The sequence below is a fragment of the Myotis yumanensis genome, unplaced genomic scaffold (genome assembly GCF_028538775.1).
Source record: "Myotis yumanensis isolate MYYU_CA2020_CCGP unplaced genomic scaffold, mMyoYum1.0.hap1 SCAF_12, whole genome shotgun sequence".
Taxonomy (NCBI): domain Eukaryota; kingdom Metazoa; phylum Chordata; class Mammalia; order Chiroptera; family Vespertilionidae; genus Myotis; species Myotis yumanensis.
The window spans coordinates 28,965,771-28,980,193 of NW_027223763.1; the positions used below are offsets into that span (position 1 = coordinate 28,965,771).

The window sequence follows — 14,423 nt, forward strand, 5'->3', positions numbered from 1 at the left end:
AGAAAAGGCTTGGGAAAGGTGCTTGTCAGGCAAGGGCACCTGAAAGGAGGGGGAATGGGGTGACTCATGGGTCTTGAAATTTCCCTGAAGTGGGCTGGACCCAGGAAACAAGTTCCTTGGGGGAAGAGAACAGAGCGGTGGCTCTGTGTTGCCCACCAGACTGTAGCCATGGATGATCAAGCCATAGTTGCCACTGGGCTCCTCCTCAGGTATCCTGAAGGGCATTTTGGGCTTCGTGGCAAGGTAACTGTTTATTGGGTCTGAATCCAGTAGAGAACCAGGTTTCATCTTGTACAACGCTGACCTGAAAACCAAGAGGAGTGGTCAGTGTCTGACCTGAAGCCCCAGAACTTAGGAAGGAAAATGTGCCCCAGAGTGAAAGTGGGCAAGATGGACATAGAGCCTCTGAGAAGCACCAGCCAGGACGTCCGACTTGAGACCTGCCACTGCCTTAGGTCCCTGACCATTCACACACCACACTTCTCCTCCCCACCCTACCCCACACTTCAGCCTCTTGAACCCTAATGCTTAGTCACAAAATTCTCTCAAATATTTTAGGTTTTTTGTTTTTCCCTTCCTCCATTTCTCTTCTATTCCTCCTGGTAGTGTGGGGGTCATAGTGGGTGAGGAGGTGGGTGGGAACTCCTGGGAACTCCAGGGACAGGCTGTGGCAGCTCTCTCATCTATACCTGAGTTCCTTTTCAACAGTCTCATTATCCTTGCCTTCCACGTAAAGCAGCCCATCCATGTCATCCTCAAATAGGTTACAGGCATAGGCAATGTTCACAGCAGTCTCTGCAGGGAAGGGGGAACACAGGTCACACTTTCACTAGAACAGGGTGTTTTCACAGTATACAGTCACACAGACACTAACAGTGGGCCACAGAGCCCATTGGTCCACATTTGCCGTGGATGCAAAGTGCACTTTTCACGAGTCAGTGGAGACCATACTCAAACATACACAGAAGACTGTCTACTTTAGGTAGAGACTTGTGAGTTACTTATTGATAACTAGAATTATTCTGGCTTAGCCTTTTCTACAAAGCCTTCCCGTTTCTTAAAGCAACTGCAGTTTGTATCCACTTCTCCAGGCAATCAGGATACAGAACTGTGCACATTTCTATGCTGGATTTTATGAGAGACTGAGATATTTAGGTTGTAGTCTTTCCTTTACATCAAGAAATTTGAAACTCAGAATAAATTCATACTAAAGAAAAAAATTAAGTCCTGAACCCTGGCTGAAAGTGGTATTAATAGTCAGAGGAGAGTTGCAATGGTCAGAAAAACTTCCTTGGAGAAAGGCTTTGAGGATGAATAAGACTTGTCTAGGGGAAGAAAAACATTTCAAATGGGGAAACAATTCCAACAGAGGCGCTAGAGGAAAATTCGTTTGTTTTGGGACATATTGGAGATAATGGTCGCATTAGGATGGAGATTAAGGATGTGTAGGCAACAGATTATCAAGGTCTGCAGGGCCAGACAGTCGAGTCCAACTACCATGTCGAGCCACTGTAGGGACATGAGCAGAGGAGTAACATCATAAAAGTAGAATGTTTTAGGTTGTTTGCAGGTTCTACTAAAATGAATAAGGGCAAGAAACAGAGACCAGTTCAGAAGTTTTTGCAGAAGTTCAGCCAGCAGGATTCAAAGGCCGAACTAGGGTGGTGATATAGCCAAGAGGATTTTCAGAGGAACTGATGAGACACGGTGAGAGAATGAATCTTTGGAACAACAGAGAGGGTACAGTCAAAGACAACTCTAGAATTTTTAGCTTGTGAGCTCCTGGATGACAGACAGCTGTGTCCTCTGCCTAATACAGCAACTAGCATAAAGTATGGAGTTAGCAAATTGTATGTAAGACTGGAATTGTCCTAATGGACTTGACCTGGGTTATAAGGTATTTTTCAAATAAATGAATAAAAAACAACAACAGGAAGAAATGGCTAAGGTGGATAGGGGACATGATTGGTCATGTGAGGTACTCCCTTTTACCTTGCTTATCTCCAGTTAAAACCCAGATTTTAATTTTGGCTTTGTTCAGCGTTTTGATGGTCTGAGGTACTTCATCTTGCAGCTTATCTTCTATGGCTGTGGCCCCTAAGAGCTTCGAACAGAGATAGCAACGAGTGAAGAAAAAGGAGAGTCAGCATTTAGTGCTACCCAACAGTTCAGTGGGCACTTCAGCATCCTCTGTAGTGAGCTGGCCCTGTCCTGGCATGAGGAACCCAATACTACAAAACTCAGCACACTCCACCTTTCAACAGATGTAGCTTTTCAACCACATGCTGAAATCAAATTTGGAAACACAGAGTATTAGGGACCAAAGAGGGAAAAGACTGGCCCCAGTCATACATGCTGTGTGCCACTTCTAAACCATTTGTTTCTCAACAGACTTTCACTTCTCCCTGGATTCACAGCATGCTTCCAGGATATTCTGAATTAGCTTGGATTCAGCCTCCAGTCTCCAGAGAGAGCCTGAGCGATTGCTTTGCTGGCAGCCACTCTCAGAGCCCTTGCTCAGTTGGCTGACCGCCATCCCCCGTTGTCTGCCCCTGGCTTCCTCCCACTAACCATCAAGTCTTTTTCAACCTCTTCATAGATACTTGATATTTTACTTTCCCGGTCCTCCAAACAAAAGCAGATTTCACTGTGTTTCCTGAACCAGGCGCGGAAGAACGACTTGTCCAGCTCTCGGTAGGCCACAACGAGGGTGCGCAGGCCTTCACTGGCAAATTCCTGGAAGACACGTATGTGCACTGAGTGGACCTGGGCTGGGTTAGGGCTAAGTCCAGGGAGCGGCAGACTGACGCCACAGGCCCCGTCTGTCTGCAAAATAGGGTTTAATGGTTAGTACCATGGGGCAAGTACCTACCCTAACCAGAAAGCAACTGCTGAGCTTTCTCAGAAAAATGTCTTAGGGACTGGGCCAGCAGTACTAGCAGGGGGTAAAGTTTGAGAATACTGACAGAAAGTTTTAGCTTCTATCTGTAATTAGCTAGTTTGCCGTGTAACCATAGGAAAAACCAAGCCTTCTAGATTTATTTCTTGTAAAATTCAGCCCCTACAGAGAAGTTAATGATGTTTATAATATGAAAATGGAGTAAAAAGAAAAACGTTGTTATAAAAAAACCCCAAAGGTATTTCTATTTTCAACAAGCATACATTCATTTTATTTTCCTGTCTCTGACTTCCTTCATCAAGTATTCAATAAACATCTCAAATAGCACACATATTATGTATTTGTCTATAGCTGGTTGACTCAGCAATGTTAGTGAGGCCACTGCTGAAGTGTTTTCTGGGTGAAATAGCATCTTTTTGCTCCATGGCCACTGAGATATATCCTAACCATAGCTTGCTGTCTTGCAGAAGTATACTCCTGGTCACAAGGAGGGCTGTGTGAGAATGTGGGTGGTGTAGGGTAGAACTCAACTGAGGGTGGGTCAGAAGCAGATTTTGTGTATTGAGAATTGCACATGAATAACAATTCTACATGATCACTGTTACAGTGAGCTTCAAAACAATTCACTTTTGCATTATAAGAGCAAAGAGAAATAGAATTTATCATCTTGATATTTTGCTCTTAGTTCTTGGTGTAACTCCGTAGTAGTGCTTGATGTTAGCTATCAGGTGAAATTAACATAAGGCAGTATATGTAAGGAATGCCATCTTTTAAACCTCTGTACTGTTGGCAGGTGAAGCTATGAAACAGAAGTCTGAGAGAAGATCTTAGAAACTTCTTAACAAGGAAAAAATATGGCAGAAACTGATTTTGCATAGGATACTGAGAACAGGAGTTGGCAAGCTTAACAATATACTGACAGGTTATTTTTTTAAAATATGTATTTTTTATTGATTTCAGAGAAAGAGGGAGGGAGGGAGGAACATCTATGATAAGAGAGAATCATTGATCAGCTGCCTCTTGTACACGCCCCACCAGGGATCAAGCCCACAACCTGGGCATGTGCCCTTGACCGGAATTGAATCCAGGACACTTCAGACCACAGGCCAATGCTCTATCCACTGAGCCAAAATGGCTAGGGACACTGACAGATTTACCCTTCAACAAATAATTTAGCAGCCCGTGTCAATGTCAACAGTATTTCTTATTATCCCTTCTGTTTTACTTTTCTCTTCTGGTGGGCAAACTAGGGCTCTGGGGCAAAATCCTGACTGCCACTTATTTTTGTATGGCCTGTTTGCTGATCCCTGTCCTAGAGGTCCTAGAACTATGCTTCTGCATGTGTATGTTTTTGCAGCTTAACTCATAGGTTTATCTTCAGTGGTTAATAGATTGTAATGTAGTCAGGCTCAAATATGGGTTTCTGTTAAGTTGGTATAGGAAACAGGTAAAAAGATCTGAAACCATTTTATGACCCCCTCTGAAGCAAGTCTGTGGAAATGCTAAGAAGATAACCTAATTCGTGTGTTCTGGAAGGTTAAAAGATAAGAGTTTTCAGACAAGCCCATAAAAAATACTGTGGCCTCTTGGAACCAGTGTAAGACATAAAAACCATCCTGTGTGGGATACTTAGCCAACTTTTATTTTTTTTAAATATGTTTTTTATTGAGTTTTAGAGCAAGAGGGAAAGGAGAGGGATACAGAGATAGAAACATTGATGAGAGACAAACATCATTGATGGGCTGCCTCCTGCACGCCCCCTGACTAGGAATCGAACCAGTGGCTTCTTGGTTCATGAGTCGATGCTCAACCACTGAGCCACACCAGCTGGGCTTAACCAACTTTAAAAACACTTGAGATATAATGTAGATAACATAAAACTCAGTCTTTTGAATTATACAATTCAAGTTTTTTAAAAAAACTTATCCATAAAGTTGTGCAACCATCATTAATCTAACTCCAGAACATTTCCATCACCCCCGAAAGAAACCCCGTTAGCATCATTCTCATTCCCTTTCCTCCAAACCCGGCAACCACTAATTTACTTTCTGTCTCTACACATTGCCTATTCTGCACATTTTATATAAATGAAATCATACAACATGTGGCCTTTTGTGACTGGCTTCTTGCACCATGCTTTCAAGGTTCATTCACATTGTAGCATGTATGAGTATGTCATTCCCCACCGCCTCCTTTTTTAAAATCCTCATATGAGGACATATATATTGATTTTAGAGGGAGAGGAAGGAAAAGAGAGAGAAACAATGTAAAAGAAAGATCAATTGGTTGCCTCCTGTATGTACCCTGACTGGGATCAAACCTGCAACATTTCAGTGTATGGGACAATGCTCCAACGGAGAGTCACAATGGCCAGGGCTATGTCATTTCTTTTTGTGCCTAAATAATTCATTGTATGGATACACCACATTTTGTTTATCCACTCATCCACTGATGGGCATTTGGGGTGTTTCTACTTTTTTGCTATTGTGAATAATGCTGCTATGAACATCTGTGTATAAGTTTCTGTTTGGATGTATACTTTTATTTCTCTTGGAAATATGCCTAGCAGTGGAATTGCTGGATCATATAATATTATCAAGAACTTCCAGACTGTTTTCCAAAATGGCTCCATTATTTTATATTCCCATAAGCAATGTGTGAAGGTTAAAATTTCTCTATGTTCTTGTCAATACTTATTATTGTCTGGTCATCTTTGTTATTTCACCTACCCCAGTGATGGTTTTGATTTGCATTTTTTGATGGCTAATGACACTAAATATCTTTCATGTGCTTATTGGCCATTTTTTCTGACTTCTGACTATGTGTTAATATAGAGTCAAGCCAAAATGGCCTAAATAGCATTTTCTCTAATATATTGCCTCTTTAAAATATTTTTTTCTGATTTACCTTTTCCTCATCCCATTCCCTCTCCTATTCCCCAACCTGGTATATATCCAGGTAGAAGGGTAGAAACCCCAGAGAATATGGATCTCGTTTTCCTTTCTAGTGCCAGCACACTGACATATCTCAAATCCAAGAGGGTGGATGTGGAGTGGGGTAGGTAGAGGGGAGGTAGCCTTGGGGATTCTAATTCTGTAGTCAACAGATGATGGTATCAAACAGTCCCCTAAACAGCTCAGGCCTAGTGCTTTCTGCTCCATATCCTAAAAACAATCAGATCTCATCATGGCTGGTGGGATGGGGCCTCCCACACCAGCAGACCTATTCTGAAGCAAATTCTAGGTCTGACCATGAGACCTCCAAAGCCAGGAATTAGAACTATTCTGATTGTGGTAAGTGGTCCCACCGACATAATCTTGTTATGCTCCTGGGATCCTGTGCCATCCATCTCCTGGACAATGTGGTCAGTGAGAATCCCACAGATTGAGGTAGTTTTTATTCTTCCATCAATTAAAGAGACACAGACACTAATATACACCCATATAGAAACACAACAGAGGGACACATGTGGATACATATCCAGGTACACAGAACCACCCTCAGCTTCCCTCCCCTACAACCTACACACTTACATCTAAATGTTCCATGGTCACATCTCTGAGGGGTGTACAGGATGGAAGAAGCAGCTGACAAAGGATGGTGTCTGCTCCCTTGCAGAACAACATTATCCGATCTTCAGGTGTCTTCACTAAGAATAAGCAAATCAAGCAAAGTAACCATATAGGCCCACTGTGAGAAGAACTTGTCTGGGCCACTGAGGGATAGCAGGGTAAGTGATGTGGTGAAGGCTGGTGAGAATGAGAGAGCACTTTATGGAACCAGTTCTTCTATGGGTTAAATATCACCTGTGGAAGACTGATGCAGATGCACATTTAGCTTCCCAAGTCTGAGTTCCATACTAAGGCTCACACCTAGTAATGACCAAGGATGAAGAATGACCCGAACTAATTGAGCAAAAGAAAGTATAAATTTCCCCTATATTTCTGCCCCCATCTCTTACTCCAAGTCCAGTCTTTATGGATTTATTCTCTGTTTTTATCTTAGTTTTAAGGGTTTTTTACAAGGCATTACCAGGAACACTAAAGAAGGGCCCTTGTATATGGTAGCAAGCCCCCTTTGTGTTTAAATATAAAGATATGTAACAGAGAAAGTGGAAATGGCTATGCCTTAGTATTTGAGGCATAGTACCTGTGAGAAGGCATGTGGGTGGGAGAAAACACGTATGTGTAAAGAGAGACTCAATGTGTAAAAGTATATGAAAGACAAATGAGGAGAGAGGACCTACTGGGAGGGCCACCTACCAATAACAGACATCCTCTTGCGCACATTGCTGAAGTCCAAAATAGCCAGCAGGTGGTAGATTATGGTTTTTCCCATTTCGACTACCGTGATTGTCTCAGGCGAACGGGAACGCAACACAAAGCCAAAGTTCCTGGCAGCAGTAACCAAGGCACCTTCATCTGGGGACTGAGCCTGGTATACCAGCTCACCTGGCAGGAGAGAAGAGAGCAGCCAAAGCCCAGAGAGGTGCAACTGAAGTCCACCCACAAGTAACACTGTCTTCCAAATGGTTTACATAAAGATGGCGCCCAAGAAGGGGCATTTTTCTTTAAAAATTCCTCATAGTTTGGCCCAAAAAGGCCAGGTCGTATAGAACAAGTCAAATTGTTTTCTTTCCAATATTTTCAACTCATTTCACAGACGTGAGTTAGTATTACAGAGGTACATGGTACATGCAACGTATACAGATGAACAAAGACATAGGTAGTTATTTTCCATCTTTAGTGGATAAAGATGGCCTAGGGGGCTTGTTAAAAATGCAAGTTCCTTGACCTACCCAAACTTACTAATCCAGAATCACAAAATCTCAGAGAAGGACCCAAGAAATAGAATTTTCAACAGATCTCCTGAGTTTCATGCAGATGGTGCCGCATAAAGTGCTCCTACATAAGACTGGCCAAACTTTAAATAAATACTGCTAGAGGGTAATAATATTGATGGTTTAATAAACAATTTAAAAATATATATGAATGAGTATTGTCATCTTTGAAACTCTCACCTTGGGAAGCTAACTGACTTACTTTGTCCAATTAGTCTTTCAATCTGATATTACTCAAGATATCTCTTGATTCCTCTTTTAGTTCCTCTTTCACTACAACCTGAGATATATTTTGGATTACTTATCTTCTGAAGGACAATTTAATTTTTAAAAACAGTTATTCATAATCAGTCTTATACTTGTGAATGAGGTAGGTGGGGAGTATAATTTCAGGTCAGCCATAAGATATATCTTTGGGACAATAAGACTATTTTCTAGTGTATTTCCTTGTCATTCAAGGTATAGTAAACAAAGTCCAAATATGCTTCAAGCAATAGCAGCTTTTGGAATGTGAGACCTGGAGAGGTGGGGTGGGAGCTCATGGGGTCAGGAGATGTGAAATTTGGGTTCCTATCTCATCTCTGCCATTCTTATAGGGTTTTAGAAAAGTCCTTTAATTTCTTTTAGCTTCAGTTTCCTTGAAAACTAGGTTCATTTTTCATTTTCTGCTTACCTCAGAGGGCTGTTGTAAAGATTGTAGGAGATAATATAAATGAAAACAATTTCTAAAACTGTAAAGTAATCAAGTAGAAGTATTATATAAAGAGTATATTAACTTTAAAGGATGTGATTTATTCAGTTGCTTAAGTTCTTTTTTGTTAAGAAAAAAGTCTCCTTTTTAAAAAAATATATTTTATTGATTTTTTACAGAGAGGAAGGGAGATAGAGAGTTAGAAATATCGATGAGAGAGAAACATTGATCAGCTGCCTCCTGCATATCTCCTACTGGGGATGTGCCCGCAACCCAGGTACATGCCCTTGACCGGAATCGAACCTGGGACCTTTCAGTCCGCAGGCCAAAGCTCTATCCACTGAGCCAAACCGGTTTTGGCGAAAAAAGTCTTCTTCATTGGTCATTTCTCATTGTTTCTAAAAAAGGTTTGTGTAAATTCCTGGATAATATAGTTATACAGGGTGGAGCAAAAGTAGGTTTATAGTTGTTTGTATAGAAAATAATACAATAATAAATGATAAACAAGAATAAACTGTGTTTCACATATCCACATCTACTGTTGCCCCACCCTGTATTTCATTACTAAAGAAACTAGGATATGTGGGAATACCTTTATTTTTTTTTTATTTTTTAAAATATATTTTATTGATTTTTTACAGAGAGAAAGGGAGAGGGATAGAGAGTTAGAAACATCGATGAGAGAGAAACATCAATCAGCTGTTTCCTGCACACTCCCTATTGGGTATGTGCCCACAACTAAGGTACATGCCCTTGGCCGGAATTGAACCTGGGACCCTTGAGTCCGCAGGCCGACGCTCTATCCACTGAGCCAAACTGGTAGGGTGACACCTTTAAATTATGAAGTAACAAAAGGACAATTCTATTCACCTTTCAGGAAGTCTTGTCAGAGACAGTGGGACTGATCTTGGGGACAATTCAGATGGACTCTATGACAGAATATCACATATTCTCAAGATCAGAAGCTCCCTAGTCTGACCCCTATCCAATGATTGAATCTTCTTTAAGACCAAGAGATTGTTTTCTACTTGAATATCTCCAGTGACTAAGAGCTCACTACTTATCTTGACTATCCATTCCATTGCTGGGTAAGACTTCCTATTAGAAAGTTCTTTCTTAGCCCTGACTGGTATTGCTTAGTGGTCAGAGCATTGGTCTGTGCATTGTACGGTCATGGGTTCAATCCCTGACCCCGGTCGGGGTGCATGTAAATGGTAATTAATTGATGTGTCTCTCTCACCTCTCTCTCTCTCTCTGTTTCTCTCTCTCTCTCCCCCTTCCCTCCCACTCTCTTTTAAAAGCAATGGAAAGGAGAGAACAAAGATGGCGGCATAGGTAAACACCGGAAATTGCTGCCTCCCACAACAAATTCAAAAATACAACTAAAAGACAAAACGGACATCATCCAGAACCACAGGAAGGCTGGCTGAGTGGAAATTCTACAACTAGAAGGAAAGAGAAAAGCACACTGAGACTCAGAGGAGGTGCGGAGGTGGAGTGCAGAGGTACAGAGGCACACGTGTCAAGGGCTGTCTTTTTGAATTGGGAGGGAGTCACAAGCCCCCGACTGCTCTGAACTCCAGTTCCGGGTGCCTCTCTGGGGACCTAGACTCATACGGGGAGAAACTGGACTGTCTGGCAGTGGGCAGAACTCGGAACTCGAGGGCGGCTTTCTCTCAAAGGTGCTTGCAGCGATTACCTGGACACTGAGATGCCCGGCCTCTTAGGGCAAGGCTGAGGATCAGCCATAGCAGCTTGCTCTGCCCTGTTGATCCCCTGAGACCCTGCCCCACCCAAGCTGCTGCAGAGGCTTTTGCATATGAATGCCATGGCCCTTTGCAATCTGAAAATTACCTAACAAACTGCAGCTGGGCCAGACAGACCCAGAACTTCCAAGAGAAGGGCCAAGGCCCCACAGCAGCTTGCATTGCTTCACAGCTGGGCCTCATTTGGGCACCTCCAAGCCCCGAACAAGGAAGGGGAATCTGCAGATCTCCTCGTAGCTCCTGCTGGGTAGCCTCAGGCAGAGGTTAAATTAGCACCTCCTTAGAGATCCAAGAACCCGTGTACCTACTGGTCATAGTGGGACCATCCAGATTGCAACTCCTCAGACCCATAAGGGACACACTCAGGGGGCAGACTCAGTGAGCACCAAAGCCCCACTGAAGCAAGTCTTGTCTCATAAGGGTGTCTTCAGCACAGAAGTTCTCCTACCGTAGACACAGCTGATTCTCACAGCCAATTGGCCTGGAGGTCAATTCCTCCCAGTGATACCTACAACAATCAAGGCTTAACTACAACAAGACTGTGCACAAAGCCCACAAGGGGGTGCACCAAGAGTGTCCACCTCAGTTAATTGGGGAGGCTGAGCCACTGGGCCCTATAGGACACCTAGCACATGAAGCCACTCTACCAACATAGGGAAGCATAAAAAACGCGGAGACAAAGAAACAGGTCACAAATGACAGAAATGGAGGAAAGCAAACTACTGGATATAGAGTTCAAAACCATACTTTTAAAGTTTTTCAAGAACTTCCTAGAAACCGCCGATAAATTTAGTAAGACCCTCAAAAAGAGTGGTGAGACCGCCGATAAATGTAGTGAGACCCTCAAGAAATCTAGTGAGACCCTCGAGGTTATGAAAAAGGACCAACTAGAAATTAAGCATACACTGACTGAAATAAAGGATATTATGCAGAGTTCCAACAGCAGACTAGAGGATCGCAAGAATCATGTCAAAGATTTGAAATACGAAGAAGCAAAAAACACCCAACCGGAAAAGCAAAATGAAAAAAGAATCCAAAAATACGAAGATAGTGTAAGGAGCCTCTGGGACAGCTTCAAGCATACCAACATCCGAATTATAGGGGTGCCAGAAGAAGAGAGAGAGCAAGATATTGAAAACCTATTTGAAGAAATAATGAGAAAACTACCCCTACCTGGTGAAAGAAATAGACTTACAAGTCCAGGAAGTGCAGAGAACCCCAAACAAAAGGAATCCAAAGAGGACCACACCAAGACACATCATCATTAAAATGCCAAGAGCAAAAGACAAAGAGAGAATCTTAAAAGCAGCAAGAGAAAGACAGTCAGTTACCTACAAGGGAGCACCCATATGACTGTCAGCTGATTTCTCAACAGAAACTTTGCAGGCCAGAAGGGAGTGGCAAGAAATATTCAAAGTGATGAATACCAAGAACCTACAACCATGATTACTTTATCCAGCAAAGCTATCATTCAGAATTGAAGGTCAGATAAAGAGCTTCACAGATAAGGAAAAGCTAAAGAAGTTCATCACCACCAAACCAGTATTATATGAAATGCTGAAAGGTATCCTTTAAGAAGAGGAAGAAGAGCCGAAACTGGTTTGGCTCAGTGGACAGAGCGTCGGCCTGCAGACTGAAAGGTCCCAGGTTTGATTCCGGTCAAGGGCATGTACCTGGGTTGCGGGCACATCCCCAGTAGGAGATGTGCAGGAGGCAGCTGATCGATGTTTCTCTCTCATCGATGTTTCTAACTCTCTATCTCTCTCCCTTCCTCTCTGTAAAAAATCAATAAAATATATTTTAAAAATATTAAAAAAAAAGAAGAGGAAGAAGAAGAAAAAGGTAAAGATACAAATTATGAACAACAAATACACATCTATCAACAAGTGAATCTAAAAATCAAGTGAATAAATAATCTGATGAACAGAATAAACTGGTGATTATAATAGAATCAGGGGCATAGAAAGGGAGTGGACTGACTATTCTTGGGGGGGAAGGGGTGTGGGGATGCGGGAAGAGACTGGACAAAAATCGTGCACCTATGGGTGAGGACAGTGGGGGGGGGGGTGAAGGTGGAGGGCGGGGTGGGAACTGGGTGGAGGGGAGTTATGGGGGGAAAAAAGAGGAGCAACTGTAATAATCTGAACAATAAAGATTTAATTTAAAAAAAAATAAAAGCAATGGAAAAAATATCTTCAGGTGAGGATTAAAAATAATAATAATAAACATTAAAAAAGAAAGTTCTTTCTTAGACTAAGAAAGATAACGAACCACCCCCACCTGCAACCAGCCTAGACTCTATTACATATTCTCAGTTCATGAGGCCTTGGGCCCCTTCTCACCTTCCACTTTCTCCTCTGCCATGACAGTATGACACAATGCGAGTGAGCGGAAAAACAAGTGCACCCAAGGATCTCCCCTTTTTACTGCATCCACCAACGTCTTGTCATAAAATGAAAACTTAGGATCAGCCAGTTCGTTGTAGCTGAAGCTGACCTTTTCTGTTTTCTGGAACACATAAGCCAGAACAAACTTCTCAGCAGCAGCTTGACACTTTGTAAAAGGTCAATTTGGGAGCAATTTCTGTAACGTGATAAGAACGCTTAGGAAGATGGGAAGAGAAAAGCAAGATAAATGGAGGAGACCCTGTGCTGGTTCCAAAGGCCTTTTTAGCTCTGACCTGGACCACCCATTCATTTGGGCCAGGAAGATTCATCCCACAGGAGACAAGCTGAGCACTGCTTGGCAGACCCTTCTTACTCCCTTTCTCCCCCAGCTACCCCGAATGATCAATGGCCAGCTTCAGTCTCTACTCTTCCAAGTCCCAAATCCATGATAGTCAAACCTGAGGACAGGAGGGGATAACTGTGCACTTTTTCCAGTAAATGGTATCTGGAAAAAGTGTTGTCTGTGGCTGTCCTCTGCCTGATTTGGGGAGCTGGGAATAGAACTGAGTTCTGATATCACTATGGTATCAGGTCAGTGATATCACTGTGTTACATTATTCTGATTTAACTCCACAAGGGCGCTAGAGAAGAATACTGCAAGATAGAGGCAAGCCTGCATTGCAAGGACTCCAGTACATACCACTTGTTTCAGATTTCATTTTAAACCATTTTACTTGACTTGCCAGCATACCTGACTCCTTTCTGCTTCTAACCCACATGGTCCTTGACTTTGCTTCAGTCTTTGGACTTAATATTAATTACCATTTTCCTGGCTATGACCTTGGTTCCTATAGATAGACATGCCTCTCATTCTCCATTTCAGCGAGGCTGCTGGTAGCCACCTTGGGTAAACATTTTTTTTTTTCCTGGTTTAATTTGACCCTGAGGCTCTTTCATCTCCTGGAGTGTGATATTAACAGATTTCTCCAGTCCATACTAGAACTCTCAAGGATATTTCTCCAGTTCTTTGTAGTTGTGGTACTACTTGGGCTGGGATCCAATATGTCAAGTACAGACAGACACAGTTGTCCTGCTGATGCTATGTTGGGGTAAGGGGAGTTTGTAGTGAGCTATAGGAGCTTTTTTTCTATATCCCATATAGAAAGAGTTTTGTCATTGCAGTAAGGAAATATGGTCAGGTCCAATGCCAAGCCCTAGACCTGGCCAACCACAGTTATAAACTCTGGGAAGTTTGTGGGTTCAGTAATTTAAGATAAATCATTATATAGCATCTTCTGAGGCTCTTCTAGAATTGGGTTCTTGTACTGGCACATTCTTTAAAATTAGAAGCTGGTGAGTGATGAGAGATAAACTGAAGAGGCAGGCATGAGGCTGATCTGCATTAGTACGTGAACAGGCAGTTCACAAAATAACTTGAAATGGGTAATAATCTGATCGGGAAGGAAAATAAACATAAAAATGGTTCAACCTGATTAGTAATCAAAGAAAGGTAAATTAAATGAGATATCATTTCTCACCAATTAAATTTCTAAATATTAAAACACTGTTAATAGCCAGTATTGACAAAGATAGGGGGGAAAAGGAATTTTCATATATTATATTTTGATTATATTTTGATGTATCTATCTGAAGGGCAATATGGTAATATTAAAATGTGGCTACCCTTTGATCAACCAATTTCACTTCTAAGACTTTATTCCAATGACATATTTATCAGAAGAGACAAAAATGTGTGCATCGGGTGTTTACCACAATGCTATTTATAATAGCAAAACAAAATGGAATAAAAATAGGTCTTGTTAAATCAAGGTATATCAAT

The 14,423-nt window shown here is 42.0% G+C and overlaps 1 protein-coding gene across 1 annotated transcript in view; it reads right to left on the bottom strand.

The window, feature by feature from the left end:
• LOC139021080 (phospholipid-transporting ATPase FetA-like) overlaps positions 1 to 14,423 on the bottom strand; it is an 80,943-nt gene that overhangs the window by 8,043 nt on the left and 58,477 nt on the right. The window contains exons 17-23 of the mRNA XM_070431269.1: positions 12,539 to 12,704; positions 7,162 to 7,350; positions 6,433 to 6,548; positions 2,572 to 2,736; positions 1,993 to 2,104; positions 690 to 795; positions 157 to 304 (exon numbers count right to left, since the gene is read on the bottom strand). Coding sequence (XP_070287370.1) covers positions 157 to 304; positions 690 to 795; positions 1,993 to 2,104; positions 2,572 to 2,736; positions 6,433 to 6,548; positions 7,162 to 7,350; positions 12,539 to 12,704 — 1,002 coding nt within the window. The remainder of the gene's footprint in view (positions 1 to 156; positions 305 to 689; positions 796 to 1,992; positions 2,105 to 2,571; positions 2,737 to 6,432; positions 6,549 to 7,161; positions 7,351 to 12,538; positions 12,705 to 14,423) is intronic.